The sequence below is a fragment of the Pongo pygmaeus genome, chromosome 9 (assembly GCF_028885625.2).
Source record: "Pongo pygmaeus isolate AG05252 chromosome 9, NHGRI_mPonPyg2-v2.0_pri, whole genome shotgun sequence".
Lineage (NCBI taxonomy): Eukaryota > Metazoa > Chordata > Mammalia > Primates > Hominidae > Pongo > Pongo pygmaeus.
The window spans coordinates 9,498,490-9,526,040 of record NC_072382.2 but is presented as its reverse complement, the minus strand read 5'-3'; the positions used below and the strand labels follow the sequence as shown (position 1 = coordinate 9,526,040).

The following is a 27,551-nucleotide window of genomic DNA, read 5'->3' as shown; positions in this document are numbered from 1 at the left end:
GGCCGACTTCAAATGCGTGCACACACACAAACAGGGTGGCCTGATGCGGACCAGCTGGTCTAGAAAGGCCTTCACGGCCTCGGGGACCCTGGGAGGCGGCCTGGGGGAGACCATGAAACGCAGATAGACCAGAGACCCAGAGATCAGAGAGAACAAAGGACCCAGAGATCCACAGACATCCAGACACAAGAGGCAACAAGAAACAGAGACTCAGAGGCCCACTGAGACCCAGGCAGCTTGTTCTGTGTTGAGAGGGGAAAAATAAGAAACAAAAGAGAGACTCAGGGGGCCTCAGTGAAACCTAGAGACTCAGGGAGGCCAGGAGATTCAGAGACACCCATAGAGAGCCAGAGACCCTGCCCCAGCAAGGCACAATCAGTGAAAAAAAACTCGCCCACCAGGCCCTCGCAGTCCAGGCCTCATATCCCGGCTCAGCACCTTGGCGCTGCATTTGTCAAGAGGGGAACAGGGATCCTAGCGCCCTGCCCGTCCTATGGGGCCTCAGGCCCTGGGGTCCAGCTGGCCTGCCTTCACCCCTCTTGTAGTTGATGAAGCTTTGGAGAGGCTTTCAAACCCTGGGGAGCCACAGCTGGGTGCCGACCGGGCTCACAGGCAGAGGCAGGCGGTGAAGGCCAAGCCCCGCCCCCCAGGAAGGCTCTGATTGGTGGACGGGCTGCGTTGGGCAGGGCGGCCCTCAGGCTATATAAGCGCACTCGCAGCGTGGGTGTTATGTTCTGGGCCATTCCTGAGCTCAGGTAAGGCTCTCTCCAGTAGGAGGCTGGGTTGCTTGTGGGCGCCTAGATGGAGGGGCCTAGATTGGCCCCGGGGTGGTCGACCCCACGTTCTCCTCAGCCCCGTGGTTGGCTTCTCTCTCTCCGGGATGAGGGTGGGTTTAGGACAGGAGCTTGAAATGTTTGAAGTGGCTCCATCAACTTGCTCTAAATCCAGGTATTTCTCTAATTTCATTCCTCCCTGAGGGCCTCAGTTTCCCCTCGGTGTAAGGGATCAGTGGCCCTTTCAACTCTGCTTTGGTGAGGGGTCGGAGGTGGTTGTGAGTTGGGGCCTGGAGGAGCAGTTAAACTCTTGGGGTTTTTTTCTTTTTTTTGGCTAGGCGCAGTGGCTCACGCCTGCAATCCCAGCACTTTGGGAGGTCAGGAGTGTGAGACCAGCCTGGCCAACACGGTGAAACACTGTCTCTACCAAAAAATACAAAAAATTAGCCGGGCGTGGTGGCATGGCGCATGCCTGTAATCCCAGCTACTCGGGAGGCTCAGGCTGGAGAATCACTTGAACCCGGGAGGCGGAAGTTGCAGTGAGCCGAGATCGCGCCACTGCACTCCAGCCTGGGCGACAGAGAGAGACTCTGTCTTAAAACAAACAAACAAACAAAAACTAAAAAACCTCTTGGGGTTTTGGAGACCAAGGGCTTCACTTTTAACCGGCTGTTAGGCCTCAGCTTCAGTTTCCTCGTTTGAAGATGGGTCCGAGTTAAACTTACCTCCTTACCAGGATGGAATAAGATAAGGCCCTTAAGCACAGCCCCAGGCACTTAGGAAGCCCTCAGCGGTGCTTGTTGCTGCTGTTACTCTGGCCTGTCCTGGGGTGCCAGGAGGAGGGTGAGGGTGCCGCAGCCTATAGCAACTCTTTGCTTCTTTTCTGGCCTCCCCACTCTTGTTGCATCCCGGCTGCCTTCTGTTCTGAGCCCCCAAGTCTCTGCACCCACCCCTTCACCGTCCTAGCCCCTGTCACTACCCTCTTGATTTGTGGGCGTCACAGGGGTACATGCTAAGTCCTGAGCCTCCTTTCTCTACAGGTCACCCTGCCCGATCTCCATCTCCTATGAGATGAGTGACTCCCAAGACCCCACCACTTCCCCTGTAGTTACCACCCAGGTAGAGCTGGGGGGCTGCAGCCGGCAAGGTGGGGGCAATGGGTTCCTCCGTTTTCGCCAGCACCAGGAGGTCCAGGCCTTCCTCAGCCTTCTGGGTGAGTTTGGAGGGCTGGCACGGGAGGGGCCGTGAGGCGTGTGAAAGCAGACGTGAAGTGTGGGGTCTCACCTGCCTGTACAGACATCTGAGGCCTCTGACCCTCTCCCTCTCAGGTATCCCAGCTTAGGCAGGTGGGAGAGGGGGGGTCCTCTCAGAAACTGGATTCAGGGCCAGGCACCGTGACTCATACCTATAATCCCAACACTTTGGGAGGCTGAGATGGGAGTATCACTTCAGGCCAGGAGTTCAAGACCAGCCTGGTCAACATAGTGAGACTCCATCTCTATTTATATTGAGAAAGGAGAGAGAGAGAGAAAGAGAAAAAGAGAGAGAAAGAGAGAGAGGGTTCAGTGGTGGCTTGGGCTTTGGAGCTTCTGATGCCACTCTTCTCCACGGAGGCGGTGGCAACCTGCGTCCTGTCTTCTCTTCTCTACCCTCAGAGGACAGTTTTGTCCAGGAATTCCTCTCCAAAGACCCCTGCTTCCAGATTTCAGATAAGGTGAGGGAGTACAGGCTGGGGGTCTCTTGAGGGTCAGGTTGAGTTGGTGGGAATTGAGTGCCCTGGTCTGGTAGGGAGAGCCACTCACTTTCCACCCTTACCCCCTCATCTTTGCACACCACTTCCCACCATTTTACTGACTTTCTTTCCCCACAGCAAAACCTCCCTGGGTGCAAATGAACCTGGGTGCAAGCCCCTCCTCCTCAGAGAATAACTAACCCCCCACCCCGATCTGTCTCTGCAGTATCTCCTGGCCATGGTGCTGGTCTACTTCCAGCGCGCCCACCTGAAGCTCAGCGAGTACACCCACAGCAGCCTGTTCTTGGCCTTGTGAGTGGCGGGGGCAGGCGGTGGAGGCATTTGCTGGAGGTGTCAGATGGGATAGGGCAGATGTGTGGCCTCTGCTCCTTGACCCTGTGCCTCTGTGGCTAGGTACCTTGCAAACGACATGGAGGAGGACCTGGAGGGACCCAAATGTGAGATTTTTCCATGGGCCCTGGGAAAAGATTGGTGTTTACGAGTGGGGAAATTCCTGCACCAGAGGGATGAGCTTTGGGCACGGATGGGTTTCCGGGCTGTTGTGAGCCGCCAGTGCTGTGAGGAGGTGAGGCTGGGAGGCAACCTGGGGTGTGGGGAAGGCTGGGGTTCCCACCCCACTTACTCTCCACTCTGCTCCTCCCAGGTCATGGCAAAGGAGCCATTCCACTGGGCTTGGACTCGGGACCGGCGCCCCCACCATGGTGGGGTTCAGAGGGTCTGTCCACAGGGCCCTGTTTGCCTTCCCCGGGGCCCTGGCCTCTCGCCACCCCACTGTTCCCCCTGTGGCTTGCCCCAGCACTGCAGCAGCCACCTGCTTAAGCCTGTGTCATCCAAGTGCCCTTCTCTGACCTCGGAGTGTCATTGCCCTCCCTCCCAAAATTATCTCTCAAGGATCAAAAACGCCTGGGGTGGGGACTTTCTCATCGTCTTGCCTCCCCAGATGCAACTGGAACCAGGCACCTACTCCCTCCGCAGTGAGTGCAGGATGGGACAGGAGCTGGGGGCTGGTGTGGGAGCTTGGGAGGCAGGAGTGAGGACCAACAATATGAGAGAGAGGGCCGTGGGCCTGGGATCGACATGCTGCCCCTCCTGTGTGAGCTTGGCAGGTTTCCTCTCTGAGCCTCACTCTTTCCTTTCTCCAGTCTTCCCAAAGCCTCCGGCACGCCCTGGGCACTGAAGCCCTGCAGGGTGAAGAACAGCACACCTGCTGGCCCACTGACTGACACACCATTGGCTGTGCTCCCACCCCTGCCCCTTCCTCCCAGCCTGCAGCTTGTGCCCACTCTGGTCCCGGTCCCCTCTAATAAATTCATGTCCACAGGACACCAACTGTGCTTAGGTCCTGGCCTGGTTCCTTGACCCAGGGTTGGGGTGGGGAGGGGGTATCTACCAGGGTTACAACATGTGAGCACAGGCTGTGTAACAGCTTGGCCCCTTCCCATTGGTGGCTAGTTATTCTGAGCCTCAGTTTCCTCTCTGTGCTATCCATGCCATGGATGATGAGATCTACACAGTCTAGATGGGATTAAATGAGATGAGGTATCTGCAGCCCTTAGAAGAGGGCCAGGGAGCCAAACGTGGTGGCTCCCACCTGTAATCCCAGCACTTTGGGAGGCTGAGCCAGGTGGATCACTTGAGGTCAGGAGTTCAAAAACAGCCTGGCCAACATGGTGAAACCCCTTTGCTACTAAAAATACAGAAATTAGCCAGGCATGGTGGCAGGTGCCTGTAATCCCAGCTACTCGGGACGCCAAGGTGGGAGAATTGCTTGAACTGCGGAGGCGGAGGTTACAGCGAGTTGAGATCATGCCACTGCACTCCAGCCTGGAAGACAGAGTGAGACTCTGTCTCAAAAAAAAAAAAAAAAAAAAAAAAAAAAAAAAAAAAAAAAAGGCCAGGAACATATTGGGAAACAAAACTTGAATGGAAAACAGCTCTTTATTTAGTCTAGAAATGCCTTCAGGGCCAGGTTTACTTAGGAATAAGACTTGATCCCTTCCTTGAGCTTCAGTCAAATATAATATTGTAATTATAATAAACAACCCCCTCTCCCCCAAGAGACATGAGGACTCAAAAGGGTTAATTTCTTTTTTTCTTTTCTTTTTTTTTCACATCACTCCTTTATTATACTGATCTGGAAAAAGGATTGAGTACAATTATGCTCAGATGAACATTGGACCCATGTGGCAGGGCCAAGCAAGTAGAACATGATTCAGAAATCAGTGAAAGACACACTTGGACAGGACCAAGAGGCATTTCACTGCCACGAAACAAGGCAGGAAGGGTTCTAATACACACACCAGGAAGCACTCCTGCCCCTCAGAGGTCAAGGAGCTGATCCTATATGGGTATGAGGAATGGCTTATTTTCTGATGACCACATGTGGGACTATTCAACCGCCACAAAAAACCCCAGAAGGGTTATTGTTTTGTATTATTTATATATACTATACTTTTTAAATTAAATGTAACACATAACTAAATTCAGGATTGATCCCAACCTTCTAGAGCCAGCTCCTCTGGGGTCAGGGAGGAAACAGTTGTCATATCACCATGCAGGTTACATTCATCTTCCACTGGAATGACTAGAGCCCCCAGGCAGTGGCCTGACTGCAGAAGAGCAGAGGACTGGCTCCTGGGGACAGACAGGCTCTGTTGCTTCTCCTCATTGGTCATGGCTTAGCATGGTTCCTCCCCACAAGTCCTTAGTAAACAAAGCAACTTGCAAAAACCCAAGTCACTACTTTTAAACTCTGTTGGATAAGGGGAGCTTTTCCACAGCTTGGACTGAGAACCTGTGCTGTAGAAATGCTATTCTGACTAGATTGTATGAAGGGAGTGGGTGCAGGAGACCAAATAGCTAAAATGAAAATGGGAGTCACTGGTCCCCATCTGCAGGTACAACTCAAGATGTCTACAGATGTGGTCAGTGTGACATGTGCAGGTGGGAGGGGCAGAGGGACAAGACAGGCAGGGAGGGTGCTCCTGGGGACAGTATCCTCCCCGCTGGCCTTCACTTCTTGGCCTTGCCCTGGGCAGCCACAGCTTCCATGGCTTTGCGCACCATCTCTTCATCCCCCAGAAACTGCATGGGCTTGATAGGCTTCAAGTTCTTGTCCAATTCATAGACAATGGGAATACCAGTCGGCAGGTTCAGCTCCATGATAGCCTCTTCAGAGAGACCCTCCAGATGCTTGACAATGCCCTGGAGGCTGTTGCCATGGGCTGCAATCAGTACACATTTCCCCTCCTTGATCTGGGGAACTATTTCTTCATTCCAGAAAGGCAGAGTTCTGGCAATAGTGTCCTTCAGACTCTCACAGGAGGGTAGCTGATCTTCTGTGAGGTCTGCATGCCTGCGATCCTTACTGATGTTGCTGTAGAAAGGATGGTCGGGCTCCATCAGAGGTGGTGGGACATCATAGGAGCGCCTCCAGATCTTCAACTGGGCCTCACCATGCTTTGCAGCAACCTCCGCCTCTCTGGTTCAAGCGATTCTCCTGCCTCAGCCTCCTGAGTAGCTGGGATTACAGACGCGCGTCACCACGCCTGATTAATTTTTTTTTGTATTTTTAGTAGAGAGGGGGTTTCATCATGTTGGTCAGGCTGATCTCGACCTCCTGACCTTGTGATCTGCCCACTCGGCCTCCCAGAGTGCTGGGATTACAGGTGTGAGCCACCGCGCCCAGCCATGAGGTGCCAGATTTTTATCTTTGCCAAACTGCTAAGTGGAAAACAGTCTCTTGGTGAAATTTTAATTCATATTTGCTTTTCAGTGAGCTCAACATCTTGTCATATGTTTAAGAGCTATTTGTCTTCTTTTATTTGTGAACTTTTTTTTTTTTTTGAGACAGGGTCTTGCTTTGTCATCCAGGCTGTAATACAGTGGCGCGATCACAGCTCACTGCAGCCTTGACCTCTGGGATAGCTGGGACTACAGGCCACCATGCCCAGATAACTTTTTGTATTTTTGGTACAGACAGGGTCTCACCGTATTGTCCAGGCTGATCTCGAACTCCTGGGCTTAAGCAATCTACCCACTTTGGCCTCCCAAAGTGCTGGGATTTACTTTTATTTTATTCTTAGAGACAGCATCTTGCTCTGTTGCCCAGCCTGGAGAGAAGTGGCACAATCATAGCTCACTGCAGCCTCCAACTCCTGGGCTCAAGCCACCCTCCCATCTCAGCCTCTGGAGTAGCTGGGATGACAGGCATGCACCACCACACCTGGCTAATTTTCTAATTTTTTTTATAGATGGGGTCTCATCATGTTGTCCAGGCTAGTCTCAAACTCCTAGCCTCAATCAGTCCTCCTGTTTAGGCCTCCCAAAGTGTTAGGATTATAGGAATAAGCGACCACACCCAGACCATGATTTTTTATATATGTATATGGAGAAAAATACTCCTTTAAGATGTTAATTGTAAATGTTTTCTTCAGTCCATCATTTTGACATAACTGTATGGATTTTTAATGTAGTAAAAAATGCAATTTTATTACCTTTGGGTTTTGTGTCATAGTTAAAAAGACCGTTTCCACACTGAGATGATACAAAAAGTTTCTCCTTTAGCTCCTGGCTGTATTTTTTTTTTTTTTTTTTTTTTTGAGATGGAGTTTTGCTCCTGTTGCCCAGGCTGGAGTGCAATGGTGCGATCTCTGCTCACCGCAACCTCCGCCTCCGTCTCCCGGGTTCAAGCAATTCTCATGCCTCAGTCTCCCAAGTAGCTGGGATTGCTGGCATGTGCCACCATGCCCAGCTGATTTTTGTATTTTTAGTAGAAACAGGGTTTCACGATGCTGGCCAGGCTGGTCTTGAACACCTGACCTCAAATGATCCACCCACCTCGGCCTCCCAAAGTGCTAGGATTACAGGAAGGAGCCACCGTGCCCAGCCAGCCTCTGGCTGTATTTTTGTTTTCATTTTTGTACGTTTAAATATTGAGGGTTAACATTTATTTTATTTTATTTTTATTTATTTATTTATTTATTTTGAGACGGAGTCTCACTCTGTCGCCCAGGCTGGGGTGCAGTGGCGCGATCTTGGCTCACTGCAAACTCTGCCTCCTGGATTCACGCCATTCTCCTGCCTCAGCCTCCCGAGTAGCTGGGACTACAGGCGCCTGCCACCACGCCCGGCTAACTTTTTTTGTATTTTTAGTAGAGACAGGGTTTCACCGTGTTAGTAGCCAGGATGGTCTCGAACTCCTGACCTCGTGATCCGCCTGCCTCGGCCTCCCAAAGTGCTGGGATTACAGGCATGAGCCACCGCGCTTGGCCTATTTTTTATTGTTTTTTTAGAGCTGGAGTCTTGCTTTGTTGCCCAGGCTAGAGTGCAGTGGTGCAATCATAGCTCACTGAGGCCTCGAACCCCTAGGCTCAAGAGAGCCTCCCACCTCAGGCTCCCAAAATGCTGGGATTACAGGTGGTGTGAGGTACCACACCAAACCTTGAGTTTTTATTTTTTAATTTGTTTTAAAATTTTTATTTATTTATTTTTTTGAGACAGAGTCTCACTCTTTTGCTCAGGCTGGAGTGAAGTGGTGCAATCTCGGCTCACTGCAACCTCCACCCCCCGGGTTCAAACAATTCTCCTGCCTCAGCCTCCCGAGTAGCTGGGATTACAAACGCCTGCCACCCACCATGCCCGGCTATTTTTTTGTTTTGTTTTTTTGTATTTTTAGTAGAGACGGGGTTTCACCATATTGGCCAGGCTGGTTGTGAACTCCTGACCTCAGGTGATCCATCTACCTTGACCTCCCAAAGTGCTAGGATTACAGGTGTGAGCCACCACACCCAGCCTTTTTAAATGTTTTTTTCATTAGGAACAACATATTCCAAACCTATAAATCGAGTTCATCTGTAATTTTTTCTAAGATACAAATTATGAATCCAACTTACTTTTTTTTCCAGATTGCTCCCTTTTCTTCTTAATGTCTTTTATTAACTCATCTTTTCTCAACAGATTAGAAATGGTACTTTTATCATCTACTACATTCCTGCCTGTATTTGAATCTGTTTCTAAATTTCTCTGTCTTCCATTGATCTCTATGTGTCAGTAACCCTCTTTAATTATTACCTTTTAATCATAGATTTGTTGTGTTTTAATATCTGGTAGGATTAGTCTATACTCATTATGTCTTTTATTTTCAGAAGTTTCCTACTTGTTTAATTTGCCATATGACCTTTAAATCAGCTTTTCTAGTCCCTCCTTATTTCTCACCAGAAAACTCTTAAAATTTTTCATTGTGATAAATAAATTTCATTGTGATAAAATTTCATTATGATACACTTAGAGATTAATTTAAGGATAATTGACATCTATATGAAGCATCTTCATATGCAGACCAAGGTGTCAGCCCCCTTGCCTCTGCTTTTTGGTGGCTAGTGACCCCCAAATTTGTACCTCTATTTTGAGCACAAGGTCTGTTCCTCACCCCTAGGAATCTCCTCTTGGATAGGGGGATCCCAAAGATACCCCATACCCTGATCCCATACTGTCCCCCCAGCTTAGTGCATTCCCCCTTCTCTTTAATCTACGCAGGTGCTCAAGCCAGATCCAGGGTCTGAAGTTGTCTTTGGTCTCTCCTGGTGTCCAAGAGCCATATCTAACCAGTGACTAAGTTCTATTTTTTTTTTTTTTTTGAGACGGAGTTTTGCTCTTGTCGCCCAGGCTGGAGTGCAATGGTGTGATCTTGGCTCACTGCAGCCTCCACCTCCTGGGTTCAAGTGATTCTCCTACCTCAGCCTCCCTAGTAGTGGGGACTACAGGAGCCCACCACCAGGCCCAGCTAATTTTTGTATTTTTTAGTAGAGACGGGGTTTCACCATGTTGGCCAGGCTTGTCTCTCGAACTCCTGACCTTATGTGATCCACCCACCTCAGCCTCCTAAAGTGGTGGGATTACGGGGTGAGCCACCGCGCTCAGCCTGTGGTATATCTGTAATCACTGATGAACCAATATTAACACAATATTATTAATTCAAGTCCATAGTTTACATTAAGGTTCACTCTTAGTCTTGTACATTCTGCGGGTTTGGATAAATGCATGTCATGCATCCGTCATTACAGTATCATACAGAATAGTTTTGCTGTGCTAAAAATGCCCTGTGCTCCATTCCTCTCCTACCCCTCTGAATCCCTGGCAACTGCTGATCTTTTTACTATTGCTAGTTTTGCCTTTTCTAGAACGTCATATAGAGTTATTGGAATCATACAGTATGTGGCTTTTTAATACCGGCCTGTTTTACTTAGCAATATGCATTTAAGGTTATGCTATGTCTTTTTGTAGCTTGATGGCTGATTTCTTTGTATCGCTAAATTTTAAAGAAATTGCCAAACTGTCTTCCAAAGTGGTGGTGATCATTTTACCCTCTCTTGGTGTATGAGAGCTCCAGTTCTTCTATATCCTTGACAACATGACAACACTTGGTATGGTCAATCTTCAATTTTAGCCATTCTAGTAGGTGTTCTTTTAGAAGCAGTCCTTCTAGTGGCTTTAATTTGCATTTCCCTAAGAGTAATGCACTCAGTGTTTTTTCACGTGCCCATTTGCCATCCAGAGATCTTTCTGGATGAAGTGTCTGTTCAAATGTTTTGTCCATTTTTTGACAGGCACAGTGGCTCACCCTGTAATCCGAGCACCTTGGGAGGCAGAGGCGTGCAGATCACTTGAAGTCGGGAGTTTGAGACCAGCTTGGCTAACATGGTGAAACCCTGTCTCTATTAAAAATACAAAAATTAGCCTGGCGTGGTGGCGGGCTCCTGTAATCCCAGCTACTGGAGAGGCTGAGGCAGGAGAATGGCGTGAACCCGGGAGGCGGAGGTTGCAGTGAGCCACGATCGTGCCACTGCACTCCAACCTGGGTGACGGAGCGGGACTCCATCTCAAAAACAAAAACAAACACCAGAAAACAAACAAATGTTTTGTCCATTTTTATTGGATTTTTATTCAATTGTAAAAGTTCTTTATACAAGTCCTACATCAGATAGAATTTTTACAAATATTCGTCCTAGTCTATGGCTTATCTTTTCATTTTTAATAGTTTTGTGCATTTTGAGGAACAAAAGGGTTTTATTTTGATGAAGTTCAATTTATTGATTTCCTCTATCATTTACACTTTCTGTGTCATATTTAAGAAATCTGGCCAGGTGCCAAAACTCACACCTGTAATCCCAGCACTTTGGGAGGCTCAGGTAGGAGGACTGCTTGAGCCCAGGAGTTCATGACCAGCCTGAGTAACACAGCAGGACCCCATTTCTACAAAAAAATTTAAAAATTAGCTGGGTGTCGTGGCACGTGCCTGTAGTCTCAGCTACTCAGGAGGCTGAGGTGAGAGGATCTCTTGAGCCCAGGAGTTTAAGGTTACAGTGAGCTGTGATCAGGGCACTGCACTCCTACCTGGTCAATGAAAGCAAGACCCTGCCTTTAGAAAATAAAAAAGAAATCTTTTCTAAACCCAATATTGTTAAGATTATCTCCATTTTTTTAAAAAAAAGTTTTATGGTTTGGCCATTTATATTTAGGTGTGTAAACCAGTTTGAGTTAAATTTTGATGGTGTATCCTAAATAGTTATCAAATCCATCTACTTCTGCCTGCCACCTCCCTAGTTTAAACCACCGTTCTCTGTCCCTGGACACCTGCGCAGAAAGCCAGGAGCTGGTTCCACCCATCATTCACCAGGTTAGGGAGTTCAGGCAAGTCACACCCTCTCAGGCCTCAGTTTTCCTCTTTTGTTAACTGACGGTGAAAGTGGGGTTAGATTAGATCAGCGGCTCTTAACTTTTGAGGGGTCGTGGGCCCTAGAGTCCTGGAAACGCTATGCAGTTTCCTCAGCAAAATGCCTGCATCCACAACCTGCAAGGCTGCAGCAGCTGCTGGGCTGGGGCTGCGAGACCAGCGAAAAGCCCTGACTTGGGGGAGTCTCGGGAGTCTCTGCAGTCTCCCCACCCACACCCCCGGCCTCCGCGCCGAATCCTGGCCCCCCAATTTCTTGCAGCCCGTGAACCAGGATCTCAGAGTCCTGGGGGTGGGGAGTGGGGGCTGCCGTCCTGCTCGCAGCCTCTGCCGCCCTCTCCTGGGTAAGGTGACACATGTGCGCTTCCAGGTGGGTGGGCTGAGAGCCTGGGGGAGAGGACAGGGATGTCCACCTCTCGAAGTTTCCAGGTTCAAGAAACCCCAGAACGTTAGAGAAAGATGGGCTCCCACAATTGCCCAACCCCATCTCATAGGCTGCACGCATGCGGAAAGCCGGGCCGAACTGGGCAGGGACTTACCCAAGGTCACGCTGCGAGCCCGGTCCCCCTGCGTTCCCCGGGAAGCGCTGAGCCGGGGCGCGGCGGTGGGGTGGGGGCGGGGGCGGGAGCGGCGCGGCCCTGCGGGGTGAGGCTGCCGTTTGCTGAGTGTCCGGCAGGGGTCTGCTGGCTGCCAGCCCGGCCCCTCCTCAGAGCAGCTGCCGCAGCCCGAGGTAATCTCGGCCCCGCGCCGGGGCGGGCTGGGAGCGGCGGGAGCAGCTGCGGCCGCGCGGAGCGAGGGGAGCTGGGGACGGGGCGGGCCCGGGGCTGCGGGAGGCGGTGCCGCCGCCCGATCGCCCGGGAATGCCCGCCGGGGCGCGCGTGGGGTGCGGCCGTCCGGCCCTGCAACTCGAGCTGCTGCCCCTGGTTAAAAATACCCCCTGCCCGGCCCTCCCCCTCCGCTCCCCGCGGTGGCCTTCCGCCGCGCCCCAGCGCCCCCCCACCCCCCCGCGCTGGTCCCTCCCCGGGGACTGCTCTGCCTTTTACTAATTTGTCCTGTCGCGGAATTGGCCCCCAGCTTGCGGAGGGAAGGGCGGGGAGACACCGTGAGCAAGAGATAGTCAGAAACCGTGCCGGAGAGATAAGGGAGAGCCGAGAGGAAGCGGGGTAGGAGCCCCAGGAGGAGGAGGAGGAGGAGAAGGAGAAAGGGAGGGCGAAGGGCGGAGGGGCGGCGGGAGGAGGGCGGGGAGGAGCGCTCTTCCTGGTTGGGCCCTGCCCTGAGCTGCCACCGGGAAGCCAGCCTCAGGGACCGCAGCGACCCCCAAACACCCCTCCCCCAGGTAAGAAGCTGGGTAGCCGAGCCGGGATTCCTTGACCCTGGCCACTGCTCCTGGGCTGAGGGGCTGCCCCAGCTCGGCCCCTTCTCGGGGGCCTCTGCGTGCCTGGGGCAGGGGCGGGGGCTGGCGGAGCTACACAGCCCAGGCGCCTGTCCCAGCCTGGCTCACCGCTGTCCCCAAGGGCTGGGCTAGGGCCCACCAGCTCTGATATCGAGCTTGCTGCGGGATGTCCCCAGGGGCTGGGCTAGGGCCCACCAGCTCTGATATCGAGCCTGCTGCGAGGGCCTGAGGAGGGGGACCCCGACCGTCTGGGGTTTTCAGCCCACGGCAAGGGGCCGGTGCACAAGGAGCTTGGTTAGTTTGGGGAGGGGGTTGCAGGCCCGTGAACAGGATCAAAGAGGCCTTCCCTGCTGTGTCCCACCTGTCCAGTTCCTTGTGCTGTCTGGAGGCTCCGCCCTCCCCCACCTGACCTGCTGGCTCACTACAGAGCTGCAAGCCCCTGACAATGGGATCTGGGAAAGGAGAGGTGGCCGGCACGCCTGGGAACTGGGAAACCCCTTTCCTGGATTCACTGGGAGCACCGGGAGGTGGCTGAGAACGCTACTTCTGTGAGGGGAGCAGTGAGGCAGGGAAACCCTAGGTTTGGGGATGGATAAGCAGGGGCAGGAGAGCAGAGCTTGCAGGCAGGAGCCCAGGTTCTAGTCTTGGGAAGGCCTGGGTTCTGAGCAGGCCCATCTGTCCGGCAGGATGTCGGAGGAGATCATCACGCCGGTGTACTGCACCGGAGTGTCAGCCCAAGTGCAGAAGCAGCGGGCCAGGGAGCTGGGCCTGGGCCGCCATGAGAATGCCATCAAGTACCTGGGCCAGGATTATGAGCAGCTGCGGGTGCGATGCCTGCAGAGTGGGACCCTCTTCCGTGATGAGGCCTTCCCCCCGGTGCCCCAGAGCCTGGGTTACAAGGACCTGGGTCCCAATTCCTCCAAGACCTATGGCATCAAGTGGAAGCGTCCCACGGTGAGAGGGGCCATCCTGGGTGGGACTCGGCTGAGCCCAGATCCTGGATGAGGAGTAGGGATGGGACTCCATGTCCCTGGTGGGGAATGGGGTCTGGGGTGGCCTGGTGCCAATTTCTGGGAGGTGCTGGCCCAGGAACAGGACTCTGGGTCTCTCATAGGAGCTGCTGTCAAACCCCCAGTTCATCGTGGATGGAGCCACCCGCACAGACATCTGCCAGGGAGCACTGGGTAGGCCCCCAGGGCGTGGGGTCCCGGGTATTTTTTCCACAGTAGTTCCCCATTCCCGCTCCTTCAGGCTCTGCCCCAACCCCTCCCTCTTGCAAGCCCAGGCAAGCTCTGGCTATCAGCGATGGGGCTGGTTTGCCCAGATTCCTGGGTCTTTTCTGCAAGCTGAGGGGAGTTAAGTGGCACCCTGGCCAAGGAACCCCAGATTCTCCCTAGCACCCACTTCCCCACGGGGCAGGTTGGTAGAGCAGGCTGATGTGCATCCCTCCTGCCCCAGGGGACTGCTGGCTCTTGGCGGCCATCGCCTCCCTCACTCTCAACGACACCCTCCTGCACCGAGTGGTTCCACACGGCCAGAGCTTCCAGAATGGCTATGCCGGCATCTTCCATTTCCAGGTGAGGGCCCCCCTGGGGAGGAGGGGCAGCAGGCATTGGGGGAGATGTGGAAGGATGACCCATAGTACCTGCCGTTAGGGCTACACCCTGTGGGGCCAGCCCTCCCTCTAGCAGGTATTTGACCTCTCAGTGCCATCTCGGGTCTGTCATGTGTGAAGTGACTGGGCTGGGCAGGTATTTCGGCTGGCAGTTTTCCTAGGTGATTGTATGTATCAGGTGGAAAGTGCTTGAAAGAACAGAAAGACTTTTGTGTTATATCCTGTGGGACAAATTCCGCTCCTCCCGGAGGTCGGTCTCAGTTGCCCCATCTGAGAAAGGACTGTTCACTGGGGAAAACAGATCAGCACGTGTGGCCTTCTCCACCTGTCAAGCCTCCTATCTCCCAACTCCTCCTGCGCTTTGGCAAGGTCTGACTGAGCCCAGCAGAAAAGAAAGACTCGGGATTAAGTCTATGTAAACCAGCTTTTCCTGAAGGTGTGCCCAGGGCCCATTTTTCAAGTCACACCAATCAGTTCTCAAGAGCTGCCTTTGGGAGGGACATGCCCAGCAACCCTGGATGAGACTCTCCAGCCTTGGAGGCCCCAGCCCTGCCTAAAGGACTCCTGGGTGTTCCCTCCTTCTGCCTGGTTAGAGGGCCCCTTACCCTACTCTGTCCTTGCCCGCCTTGCACGGGTGGAGGTGGCCCTCGGAACCCAGGGTGCGGAACCCACAGTGAGGATCCACTTTGGCCCAGCGCCACACCCACCCGCTCTAGTCTGCAGGGGCGCAGGCTCGCCCCCTTCCCTTGCTCCTCCAATACGCTCCTCCCTGGCCTCCGATTGGCCAGTTCAGTATCTGCCACCCACAGTCTCCGCAAGCTGGGCTTCTAGGGCCGCCTCCCCCACCCCCGCCCCGCCCCCCGTTGTCCTGGCCCCGACACCTCAGATGGTACCTGGAGTCCTTGGTGGCTTCTGACCCCAGACGCCTTGGGCCCCGACCCTGCCCTGGGAAACCTGCCCCTTGTGGCATCTCTGAAACAAATCCCGTGATTGTGAGAACCAGTCCTGCCCATCTTGTGGTTGTAGGATCTGGATGCCACATTTTCACTGCTCATCCAATGACACAGGTGCCCCTAACCCCCTAGAATAGGAAGGGAAGAGCCAGGGGGCCATGGCCTAAAAGGGGGCTAGTTCCGGAAAGCCCAGGCCCCAGAGCTTTTCCACTTCTCCGTGCCTGAGGAGGAACCCTGTTTGTTCAGTGACTCCCTAAAGGCTTTGCCTGTGCTCTTGTTTAAGTCTTCTGTGAAGAAGGCACCGCTGCTCCTTTTTATGGATAGGGAAACTGAGGCTCAGAGGCGATAACTTTCCCAGGATCATGTAGCTAGTATGTCTCGAGCATACATGTACATATCAAGTATACGCATGTCTATATGTGGTATGCATGTATTAGTATACAGCAAATATGCAGGTATCTAGTATATATTGTACAGGCAAAGGAAAGCATCCCCTTAGCCCTCTGAAGGTTCACTGAAAAATCAGCTCACAAAAGGAGGTTAGTAGGAGAAATGGCATACAAATTGATTAGCCTGCAGCGTGGGGTCGGGAACCACAGAGTGGTCACCCCAGCCCCACAATGGGCACAGAGGCATATATACCATCCTGAGGTTATAGGAAGAATGGGGGCTCGAACATGGCCAAAACCAGGTTCTGGTGGTAAATCAGGTTATAGTGGCAAGATAGACTATGGAAGGGGGAGAAAAGGGGGCCTGGGTAGCAAAGGCGGTCTTGTTATGTAGATGAAACCTCACAGGTAGCAGCTCTCAGAGAGAATAGATGGTAATTGTTTCGTTCAGACCTTTAAAGGGTGTCAGGCTCTCAGTCTGACAAGGGAAGGCCTTAGAGAAAGCCTGGCTACATCAATGCAGATTTTCTCTACAGATGCAAATCTCTTCCACAAAAGACAGTATTACAGGGCTACTTCTGTTTGCAGACCCTCCGAACAGCTATCTCAAAATATGTTGAAGAAGTATATTTTGGGGTGAAATACTTTGATTTCCTTCAATACCTAGATACATGTATCTAGTATATCTGTAGCATACATGTATCTAGAGGTATACATGCATGTAGTATGTATCTAGTATATGTGATCTAGTATACATGCATCTACTATGTATCTGGTATACCTGACCTAGTATACATCTAGTATGTATCTAATTTACATGATTTAGTCTACATGTATCTAGTATGTATCTGGGATGTAGAATCCTGCATCTGGGAAGGTAGAGATAAGGATGGAGCTCAGGCCTGGGGAATTCCAAAGCAGGTACTCACCGTGCCCCTCCCCCACAGCTGTGGCAATTTGGGGAGTGGGTGGACGTGGTCGTGGATGACCTGCTGCCCATCAAGGACGGGAAGCTAGTGTTCGTGCACTCTGCCGAAGGCAACGAGTTCTGGAGCGCCCTGCTTGAGAAGGCCTATGCCAAGTGAGTAGCGGCTGAGGGGACAACTGCAGCTTCCAGCTCCCCCTAGGGGTGGGGGCTCCTGACTGTCTTCCCAGAGGGTCCTGCTTGATGCCAGAGTGCTGACCTGGAGCTGCCCACAGGGTAAATGGCAGCTACGAGGCCCTGTCAGGGGGCAGCACCTCGGAGGGCTTTGAGGACTTCACAGGCGGAGTCACTGAGTGGTACGAGTTGCGCAAGGCTCCCAGTGACCTCTACCAGATCATCCTCAAGGCGCTGGAGCGGGGCTCCCTGCTGGGCTGCTCCATAGACGTGAGTGCACCCAGCCCTGATGCTTTGGTACCCTGGAACCCTGGTATCCTGACCTGTCACATTTTCTAAAATCCCCACCTGGGCTTCGCTCCAGACCCCTGTCCTGCACCTAAGCTTCATCTCTGAATGTGTACCCGGCCTCATCCATCACTTCCACCCCCCCATGCCTGGTGTCGCTCCTGTCCTCACCTCCCCACTCCTCCCCCAAAACTTCACACCTCGGCTCTTTCCTGTGCTTGTTTTCCCGACCGTCTACCATGCTGTTTCCCTCATTCCTGTCATCTCGATCCATGCCATCCTCTGTCCAGTTCACCAGCCTCAGATTTCATCTCCTGGTCTCAGTTCCCACCCATTCCTAGCCTCAATCCCACACTCACTCCATTCCCACCCTTCCCTGCTCCTCTGTTTCCACACTGAACTCCGCTCCCCATTCCTCAACGCTGGACTTGAGCCCAGTATCACTGCCATCCGCAGCTCTAACCCCAGCTCCCATTCCCATTTCTAACCGACTCTCCTGTCCTCACGTCCTTCTCCATGAGGCCCACTGAGGGCTGTGTGGCTCTGGTGGGCTGTGCACAGCTGTGTGTATGCACATGCATGTTCGCACAGGTTCTGGTCAGCTCTGGCCAGTAGCAGTGTCAGCGGGGTGCCTGGGCTCCCCCGTCCCAGTGGCAGCATTGGTGGGGTACCCAGGCTACCCCTCTCCAAAAGAGCAGCATCTATATGTGGGGGTGCCTATAGGTGCGGGTGATGAACTAGGTGGGATCGGGGTCCCTGCTTGCTTCTCCTAGCAACTATTGTATGTGCAAGTGGGAACATCCAAGACCCTGAGTGCTGGGGGCTCATCTGATAGGGTGGGGGGACCTAGCCACTGACCACAGTGTGTGCCTCTTTCTGCAGATCTCCAGCGTTCTAGACATGGAGGCCATCACCTTCAAGAAGCTGGTGAAGGGCCACGCCTACTCTGTGACCGGGGCCAAGCAGGTACTGCCCTGGGTGGGGCCTTCCCTGCAGGGCGGTTCCTGCCCCTGGCCTGTCCTTGCCTCTCTGGCACCTGACCAGGGCTGTGGAAGGTGCTGGCTCCTCCTTTCCCCTCCTGCAGCACCTTATCTCTCTTCTGGGGACACCCATCTGAGATGCCTATCATGTCCTGCCCTGACTGACTAGTTCATGTGTGCAGCTGCCTGCCTCCAGGAGGACAGGCTTCATCTGGGTGCTGAGCAGGGCTTGGAGAGGATGAGGGTATGGGAGGCGGAGTGTTAAAGTGCGTGCATGGGCCAGGTGCAGTGGCTCACACCTGTAATCTCAACACTTTGGGAGGCTGAGGTGGGCAGATCACCTGAGGTCAGGAGTTCAAGACCAGCCTGGCCAACGTGGTGAAACTCTGTCTCTACTAAAAATACAAAAACTAGTAGGGCGTGGTGGCAGGTGCCTGTAATTCCAGCTATTTGGGAGGCTGAGGCAAGATAATTGAATTGCTTGAACCCAGGAGGCGGAGGTTGCAGTGAGCTGAGATCGCACCACTGCACTCCAGCCTGGGTGACAGAGCAAGACTCTGTCTCAAAAAAAAAAAAAGTGCCTGCTGGAAGCTAGCACTGACAGGAGCTCTGGCAAATAGGTGAACTACCGAGGCCAGATGGTGAGCCTGATCCGGATGCGGAACCCCTGGGGCGAGGTGGAGTGGACGGGAGCCTGGAGTGACAGGTGAGGGGCAGTGGGCACTGTCTGGGGTGCCTTGGGGAAACTGTTAGGTGCCCCGACATTTCTGCTCGGGGCTCTACCAGGCCTGGCTGGACTCAGGATTGAGCAGAGGGGCCCATCTTCACACGACTGGGTCTTGGGGACTGCTCTGACAAATCTCAGGCCGTGCGGGCCCCTGTGCCCAGCTGTCAGGTGTGTGCAGGGCGTCAGACTGGCCCTGATGAGACCACCCCCTAGAAGCGGAACCTTGGGGCTTGACCTTGAGGAGGCCACCTGGGCTGGGCCGGGGGAAGACAGGCCAGGGTAGACAGGCCCCAGGGACAGAGGCCAGGCAGGTCAGTGCCCACCAGCCCTGGCAGAGCCCTGCTCCTCACAGCTCCTCAGAGTGGAACAACGTGGACCCATATGAACGGGACCAGCTCCGGGTCAAGATGGAGGACGGGGAGTTCTGGTGAGCGCCCCTTCCCCTTCTACCCCACCTCTCCACCCCTACACATCAGCTCTGTGCCCTGACGGGCTGTGCCTCACTTGTGCACCTCCCCCCTCAGGATGTCATTCCGAGACTTCATGCGGGAGTTCACCCGCCTGGAGATCTGCAACCTCACACCCGACGCCCTCAAGAGCCGGACCATCCGCAAATGGAACACCACACTCTACGAAGGCACCTGGCGGCGGGGGAGCACCGCGGGGGGCTGCCGGAACTACCCAGGTGCACAGGGGCGGGCTCTGGGTCTTGCTGCTTCCTGGCTTAGGGGCTCTGAAGGCACGTCATCTCACTGAGCCTCCGTTTCCTCACTTGCGAGATATAGGCTGATCTCTTGAATTTGCTTTGAGGAGTAAAATATTAAATGTCCTCGTAAATTTTAAAGAGGCATGCTTGACTCACCGTCCTGGGGCCTGAGCCCAGGGTGCTCATGAGGGGCGAAGATCTTGTGGCAATCCAGCCACCTGCCTGTCACTCCTTTCCTGGGCCCTTCCCTCCTGCCTTCGCTTCTTTTTTTTTTTCAGACAGAGTCTCACTCTGTCGCCCAGGCTGAACTGCAGTAGAGTGACCTGGGCTCACTACAACCTCCATCTCCCAGATTCAAGCAATTCTCCTGCCTTAGCCTCCCGAGTAGCTGGGATTACAGGCAACTACCACACTCAGCTAATTTTTGTATTTTTAGTAAAGGCAGGGTTTCTCCATGTTGGCCAGGCTGGTCTCGAACTCCTGACCTCAGGTGATCCGACCACCTTGGCCTCCCAAAGTGCTGGGATTACAGGCATGTGCCACTGCGCCAGGTCCCTTCTGCCTTCTCTTGCCATCTTTCCCTGGGCTTCTAGATCCATGTGGCCGACGGGGGCCACAGCCTGGCCTCTCAGTTCCTTGTCACTCTCACCTGCAGCATGCTTTTTCTCTACCTTAGCTCAGCCCGCCACCATAAGGGCACCAGAGCTGCCTTGCCTTGCAAACACCCGCTCTCTGACCTCCATCTTCGACTCTTTCCACTCCCTTAGTCTTCAACCCCTGGACCAAGCCAGTCTGTTGAACCCACCACTTGTGTACCATCCTGCCTCTCCCATCTTGCCTTCTCTCCTTACCTAGGTTAGAGCTATCATTTTAATCTTGTTCCTACAAACACTTTCAGTCCCCTGGCCCCTGTCTCCCATCATCTGGCACAAAACCCATCCTAGTGGAACCCAGCTCTCCACTGGCTTGGGAACCATTGAGTGTGGCAGGAGAGAAATCACATAACCGATGCCATATTTCCCCTGTAAATTCATAGCCACAAATCTCAAATGAGCATTTTCCAGGATCCCCAGCAATTTCACTACTGGTTAGTAACGTTTCCACTCTCACCCTGACTTCTCCCCACTGTTACTCTCACCTTCGGGCCTGGCCTTGCACTTCATTGAAAAGATAGACTTCATCCTGCAGGACACCTTGTGTTCCCACCTCCAAATCCCCCAGCCTTCTGCACCTGTGCCTGTGTCCTCGTTGCCTCCCCACCTGCGACAGTGGCAGAACAGTCCCTGCTCATGGGGACCCCCATCTCTGCTCCGGATCCCATTCTCCCTCACCTCTGAAAGCATTTGCTCCTTCATCTGTCACCTCTCTCTCCAGTGTCATTATGGAGAGTCCTCTGTCTTAACACAAAGCAACCCTCTCGACCCCACTTCCCTGTTCATTTCTCCGCCCTCCTTCAAAGCACAATTTATCAGGAATTGCCATACTCCCTGTTTCCTTTCTCACTTCTGCTTCATTGCTTAACCCTTCCCAGTCCAGCTTCATCCCTACTATGCTGCTAAAACCACCCTTTCAAAGGTCCCTTTTACAGCTTTGGCCTTGCCAGATCCGCCGCTGCTCTGTTCTCCTGTGCTGCATCCTCAGCACGGCTCCCTGCCCTCTGTTTTGAAGCATTCTTCTCCCTTGTAGGGATCCAATTTCAGTCTTTCCCCAAATAGATAACCACCGTTCCCTGTACCATTTATTGAGAAATACATCATCTCATCTCTCCCCAGCAGCACTAGCGCCCTCACCTAGTCCCGAGGTATGTGTTGGTCTGTTTCTGGACTCACCATTCTGTCCCTGGGTCTATCCCTCTGCCAATAACACATTGAAACCATTACTATAGATGTGTAAGTCCTGCTGTTGGACAGGGCGAATTCCTTCTTCAAGAGTCTCTTAGCTGTTTTTTTTTGTTGTTTTGTTTTTGTTTTTGTTTTTATTTGAGACGGAGTCTTGCTCTGTTGCCCAGGCTGGAGTGCAGTGGCGCGATCTCGGCTCACTGCAACCTCCGCCTCCTGAGTTCAAATGATTCTTCTGCCTCAGCCTCCTGAGTAGCTGTGATTACAGGTGCCCGCCACCACAGCCAGCTAATGTTTGTATTTTTAGTAGAGACGGGGTTTCACCATGTTGGCCAGGCTGGTCTCAAACTCAAGTGACCCGCCTGGCTTGGCCTCCCAAATTGCTAGGATTACAGGCGTGAGCCACTGCATCTGTCTTAGCTGTTCTTGTCCTTTGTTTTTCCAAATGAATTTTAGAATCAGTTTACCAAGTCTTTTGAAAAACCATTTTGAGATTTTAATTTGGAATTACATGAAACCTACAGACCAATTTGGGGAGAATTGACATTTTTATAATTTTAAGTCTCATCCAAGGATGTGGTGTTTCTCTTCATTTATTTTGGCCTTTAATGTCTTTCAATAGAATGTTGTATTTTTTATCATAAAGAATTTATACATCTCTTGAGATTTAATGCTAGGTACACTATAATTTTGTTTCTATTACAAATAGTATGTTCTTAAAAATTACATCTCCTAAGTGATCTTGTTGCTCATACGATAACATGCATTTGACCTTTTAGATGTATTTTTTATATCCAGCAAATTTTTTAAAACTCTAATTAATCTTACTGATTCATCTGTATGTATTTTTTGGCACAATCTTAGCTCACTGCACCTTCTGCTTCCCTGGTTCAAGTGATTCTCGTGCCTCAGCTTCCCAAGTAGCTGGGATTACAGGCGTGCGGCACCACGCATGGCCAATTTTTGTATTTTTATTTAGAGATGGGGTTTCACCATGTTGGCCAGGGTGGTCTCGAACTCCTGACCTCAGGTGATCTGCCTGCCTTGGCCTCCCAAAGTGCTGGGATTACAGTGAGCCACTGCGTCCAGCCCTTTTTGGTTTTCTAATTAGGAATATAGATAATGACAGATTGTTTCTTCTTTTCTAATTCTTACAACTTTTGTTACTTTTTCTTGTCTAATATGCTGCCTAGAACTGTAGAGCTTCCTGCTCTTGTTCCTCCCTTTTTTTTATTTTTATTTTTAGGAGCAACCCTATTAACTAAGCCTCACTCTTAAAGGGGAAGTTTTCACCACTAAGTACCTTTCTAATCTAGGTTTTTTTGTGGATACCTTTTATCAGACTAATGAAGTTTAATATTGTTAAATACTTTTAATTGTCTATATTATGATGATAGTATGCTTTTTTCTTTTATTTATTAAAATGGTCCCAGGAGTCTGTGAACAGCTTGGGCAATACAGTGAGACCTCATCTCTACAAAAAATTTAAAAAATTAGCCTGGTATGGTGGTACACGCCTGTAGTCCCAGCCACTTAGGAGGCTGAGGAGGGAGGATCATTTGAGCCAGGGCGGTAAAAGCTACAGTGAGCCACGTTTGCGCCACTGCACTCCACCCTTGGCAACAGAACATGACCCTGTTTAAAAAAAATAAAATGGTAAATTGTATTTGTTGCTTTTCTAATGTTAAATCAACTTTACATTCTTGAGATAAAAACAACATGGTCATGAGTGACATTTGCCTGTTATTTTCCTTTCTCATACTGACCATACCGGTATCAGTGCTATATGTTCGTCCTGTACAGTGAGGTGGGAAGTAGCCTCTCTTTTTCTGTTTCCTAGAAGAGTTTACCTAAGATGGGAGTGATTTGTTGCTTGAATGGTTGGTAGAACTTGTCTGTAAAGCTGTCAGGCTTGCTTTTTTCTTTGTATGAAGATTAATGACATTCAGTATTGAAAGTTAAAGGTTATAGAATTGTTCAGATTTTCTGTTTCTTGAGCCGATTTTGATGAGTTGTATTTTCTTTTTCTTTTTTTTAAGACAGACAGGGTTTTTTAGAGACAGGTTACTCACTGCAACCTCGAACTCCTGAGCTCAAATCCTGCCTCAGCCTCCTGAGTAGCTGGGACTACACAGGTGTGAGCGTCTATGATTGGCTAATTTTTTATTTTTATAGAGATGGGGGTCTCACTATGTTGCCCAGGCTTATCTCGAATTCCTGGGCTCAAGTGATCCTCCCGCCTTGGCCTCCCAAAGTGCTGAGATTACAGGCATGAGCCACTGTGCCCAGCCCTGAGTTGTATTTTCTAATAATTTATTCTTTGCATATGTTTTCAAAGTTATTAGCACAAAGTTATCCTTAATATACTCTTTTTTTTTTTTTTTTTTTTTTGAGATGGAGTCTCGCTCTGTCGCCCAGGCTGGAGTGCAGTGGTGCCATCTCAGCTCACTGCAAGCTCCACCTCCCGGGTTCACGCCATTCTCCTGCCTTAGCCTCCCGAGCAGCTGGGACTACAGGTGTCTACCACCACACCTGGCTAATTTTTTTTTTTTGTATTTTTAGTAGAGACGGGGTTTCACCATGGTCTCGATCATCTGACCTTGTGATCCTCCTGCCTTGGCCTCCCAAAGTGCTGGGATTACAGGCGTGAGCCACTGCACCCAGCCCCCCCTTAATATACTCTTATGTCTCGTGTATAATAATGTCCCCTTTTTATGCATGGGATTGCTCATTTGCATTGTCTCTTTTGTCTTTATTAATCCTGCAAGAAGTTTGTCAATATAAATCTTTACAAAGAAATGACTTTTGGCCAGGCGCGCTCAGGAGATCGAGACCATCCTGGCTAACACAGTGAAACCCCGTCTCTACTAAAAATACAAAAAATTAGCCGGGTGTGGTGGCAGGTGCCTGTGGTCCCAGCTGCTCGGCAGGCTGAGGCAGGAGAATGGTGTGAACCTGGGAGGTGGAGCTTGCAGTGAGCCGAGATCGTGCCACTGCACTCCAGCCTGGGCAACAGAGCGAGACTCCATCTCAAAAAAAAAAAAAAAAAAAAAAGAAATGACTTTTGACTTTGTTGGTCCTTTGTATAGTATTTCTTTTTCTTTTATTACTTTTAATTACTTATTTATTTAGAGATGGGGTCTTGCTCTATTGCCCAGGCTGGAGTGCAGTGGCACAATCCTAGTCCTCTGATCCTAGGTCACTGCAGCCTAAATTCCTGGCTCAGGTGATCCTCTCACTTCAGCCTCCCAAGTAGCTGGGATTGTACGTGTGTGCCACAGTGCCTGGTAGTATTTTTTTCCTATATCATTAATCTTTACTGTTTATTATCTCATTCCTTCTATTTTCTTTGGATTGTTTTTTTTTTTTTTTTTTTTGAGACAGAGTCTTACTCTGTCACTTACGCTGGAGTGGTGTGATCTCGGCTCACTGAAACCTCCACCTCCTGGGTTTAAGCGATTCTCTTGCCTCAGCCTCCCAAGTAACTGGAATTACAAGCATGCGCCACCATGCCCGACTAATTTTTTTTTTGTATTTTTAGTAGATACCAGGTTTCACCATGTTGGCCAGGCTGGTCTTGAACTCCTGACCTCAACTGATCCGCCCCGCTCTGGGCTCCCAAAGTGCTAGGATTACAGGCGTGAGCCACCACGCTCGGCCTGGATTGATTTTTTGACTTTATTTTATAACTTCTTAAATTAGATGCTTATTTCGTTAATTTAGATTTTTAAAATTTAAGCAACTAAAGTGATAAATTTTCTTTTAAGTACATCCTTCATTAAGTTACACAATTTTGATACATAGTGTTTTTGAAAATTGTGAATGAATATAATTCACACACCAGAAAATTTGCACTTTTAATGTGTGAAATTTAGTGGTTTTTAGTGTACCCACAGTGTTGTGTAAGCATTACCGTTATCCAGAGCGTTTCTTCACCCCCTCCCCTGAAAATCATGTAACTATTGGCCGTCACTTTCTATCCCTTTCTCCCTAGCAACCATGAATCTACTTTTTATCTCTATAAATTTACCTATTCTGAACTTTTTTGCTTTAGCATAATGTTTTCAAGTTTCATTTATGGTGTAGAAGTACTTCATCTCTTTTTTATGGCAGATTAACCTTCCATGATATGGATATACCACATCAGTTGATGGACATTTGTGTTATTTCCAGTTTTTGGCTATGTGAAGAATGTTCCTGTGAACATTCATGTGCATGCGTTTGAACATATGTTTTCAGTTCTCTGGGGCCTATAACTAGGAGTGAAATTGTTGGGCCATAGGGTAATTCCATGTTTAATTTTTTGAGGAACTGCCAATTGTTTTCCAAAGCAGCAGCACCATTTTATATCCCCACTAACAATGTGTGAGGGTTCCGATTTCTCCACATCCTCTTCAACACTAGTTATTGCTCTTCTTTTGATTATAGCCATCCTAGTGGGTGTGAAGTGGTATCATGAAGTTTTTTGGTTTTTTTTTTTGAGACCCGGTCTTGCTCTATCACCTAGGCTGAAGTGTAGTGGCGCGATCTCAGCTCACTGCAACCTCTGCCTCCCAGGTTCAAGTGATTCTCCTGCCTCAGCCTCCCTTAGTCCCTAGCTGGGACTACAGGTGCACACTGCCACGCCCAGCTAATTTTTGTATTTTTAGTAGAGACAGGGTTTCACCCTTCAGACCAGCCGTGTTGGTCAGGCTGGTCTCAAACTCCTGACCTCGTGATCTGCCCACGTCAGCCTCCCAAAGTGCTGGGATTACAGGTGTGAGCCACCGCGCCTGGCCAATTTTCTGAATTTTTAAAATCATGAACTGATGTGCTTTTTGTGCATCAATTGAGATGATCGTTTGAGGTTTTTTTCCCTTTCATTCTATTAATGTGGTATATTACATTGATCGATTTTCCTTTGTTGAACTACCCTTGCATTCCTGGGATAAATCCCACTTCATCATGGTGTATATTCCTTTTAATATACTGTCAGGTTGGGTTCATAGCTTTTTTTGGGAGGGGGTGGATTTTTGCATCTATATTCATAAGTGATATTGGTCTGCAATCTTCTTTTCTTATGGTGTCTTTATCTGGCTTTAAGGTAATGCTGGCGTCCTGGGATGAGTTAGGAAGTGTCCACTCATCTTCAGTTATTTAGAAGAGTTTGAGGATTGGTGTTAATTTGTCTTTAAATGTTTGGTGGGATTTTGAAACCATCTGGTCCTGGACATTTCTTTGGTGAGAAGTTTTTTGTTGTTGTTGATTCAGCCTTTTTATTATTATAGGTCTATTTAGATTTTCTATTTTTCCTAGGTCAGTTTTGGTGGTTTGTTTCTTTCTAGGAATTTGTTCTTTTTGTCTATATTATCTAATTTATTATCATATAATTGTCCATAGTAGTTCCTTGTAATCTTTTTATTTTTGTTAGGTTGGTAGTAATGTTCCTCTTTAATTCCTGATTTTAGTAATTTGAGTCCTCTGTCTTTTCTCCTGTTTAGGCCAGGTAAAGAATTGTCAATTTTGTTGAGATTTTCAAAGAACTAACTATTGGTTTTATTGATTTTTCTTTATTGTTTATTTTCTATTTCATGTATTTGGACTTTAATCTTTATTATTTCTTTTCTTCTGCTTGCTTTGGGTTCAATTTGCCCATTTTCTTTTTTCTTAAATCCCAAGAACCAGTGAATGTTCATTTTCTAGTTTCTTCTTTTTAATTTAATAAATCAATTTTTTATTTGATATATCATAGTGGAACATATTTTTGGGGTACATGTGATATTTTGATAACGTATACAATGTGTAATGATCAAATCAGGGTAATTGGGATCCATTGCCTCAAACATTTATCTTTTCTTTGTGTTGGAGACATTACAATTCTTCTCTTCCAGCTATTTTGAAATATACAATAAACTATTGTTAACTATAATTTCCCTGCCTTACTGTCAAATACTAGAACTTATTCCTTCTATTTAACTGCCTTTTCTAGTTTCTTAAGGTGGAAGTTTAGGTTATTGATTTGATAGCTCTCTCTTTTAATATATGTACATTTTTCATGGCCATGCTATGTAATTTCTCATTACCATTATCATCTCTTTCCGATAAACTAGTTATTTTAGAAGAGTGTTTTTGAAACTTAAAAAAATTTCTAACAATTTTCTTGTGGTAAAAGAATGTGACCTACGTAAGATCATAGCTTTGAAGTGAACAGAAGCTGGTGCTATGGCTCAGTGTATGATGAATTTTCATAAAGCTTCCTTCGTTCTTGAAAAGACTGGCTAACAAATTGTGACTGTATTTTAAATATGATATTTAAATATCATATTT

General features: G+C 49.9%; 3 protein-coding genes across 6 annotated transcripts in view; 2 read left to right on the top strand and 1 right to left on the bottom strand.

Annotated features, from left to right (window-relative positions):
• SPDYC (speedy/RINGO cell cycle regulator family member C) overlaps positions 1-3,860 on the top strand; it is a 40,957-nt gene extending 37,097 nt beyond the window's left edge. Inside the window, exons 1-7 of one of the 2 annotated variants that reach the window (XM_054437521.2) lie at positions 727-755; positions 1,814-1,986; positions 2,429-2,487; positions 2,732-2,817; positions 2,920-3,091; positions 3,170-3,500; positions 3,669-3,860. In XM_054437521.2, coding sequence (XP_054293496.2) covers positions 730-755; positions 1,814-1,986; positions 2,429-2,487; positions 2,732-2,817; positions 2,920-3,091; positions 3,170-3,500; positions 3,669-3,703 — 882 coding nt within the window. In that variant the 5' untranslated portion in view covers positions 727-729 and the 3' untranslated portion in view covers positions 3,704-3,860. Of the gene's footprint in view, positions 1-726; positions 756-1,813; positions 1,987-2,428; positions 2,488-2,731; positions 2,818-2,919; positions 3,092-3,169; positions 3,501-3,668 lie in introns of those variants that run through there. The other variant, XM_054437522.2, reaches the window with a different exon arrangement.
• Positions 3,861-4,608: 748 nt separating this feature from the next.
• Positions 4,609-12,066, bottom strand: LOC129008055 (phosphoglycerate mutase 1-like). The gene is made up of 2 exons (XM_054439784.2): positions 11,797-12,066; positions 4,609-6,046 (listed from the first exon to the last, which is right to left on the bottom strand). Exon 2 carries the CDS (start codon positions 5,926-5,928, stop codon positions 5,539-5,541), a length of 390 nt encoding a protein of 129 aa, XP_054295759.1. The 5' UTR covers positions 5,929-6,046; positions 11,797-12,066; the 3' UTR covers positions 4,609-5,538.
• The window catches only part of CAPN1 (calpain 1), a 30,689-nt gene continuing 15,009 nt past the window's right edge, over positions 11,872-27,551 (top strand). The window contains exons 1-10 of one of the 3 annotated variants that reach the window (XM_054439781.2): positions 11,872-11,987; positions 13,337-13,604; positions 13,765-13,834; positions 14,109-14,227; positions 16,555-16,688; positions 16,808-16,976; positions 17,877-17,960; positions 18,595-18,680; positions 19,054-19,128; positions 19,226-19,386. In XM_054439781.2, the coding sequence (XP_054295756.2) occupies positions 13,338-13,604; positions 13,765-13,834; positions 14,109-14,227; positions 16,555-16,688; positions 16,808-16,976; positions 17,877-17,960; positions 18,595-18,680; positions 19,054-19,128; positions 19,226-19,386 (1,165 nt within the window). In that variant the 5' untranslated portion in view covers positions 11,872-11,987; position 13,337. The other 2 variants (XM_054439780.2, XM_054439779.2) reach the window with 2 other exon arrangements.

Coding starts and splice junctions, on each gene's coding strand:
- LOC129008055 (XM_054439784.2), bottom strand. CDS start 5,928: ATGGAGCCCGACCATCCTTTCTACAGCAACATCAGTAAGGATCGCAGG.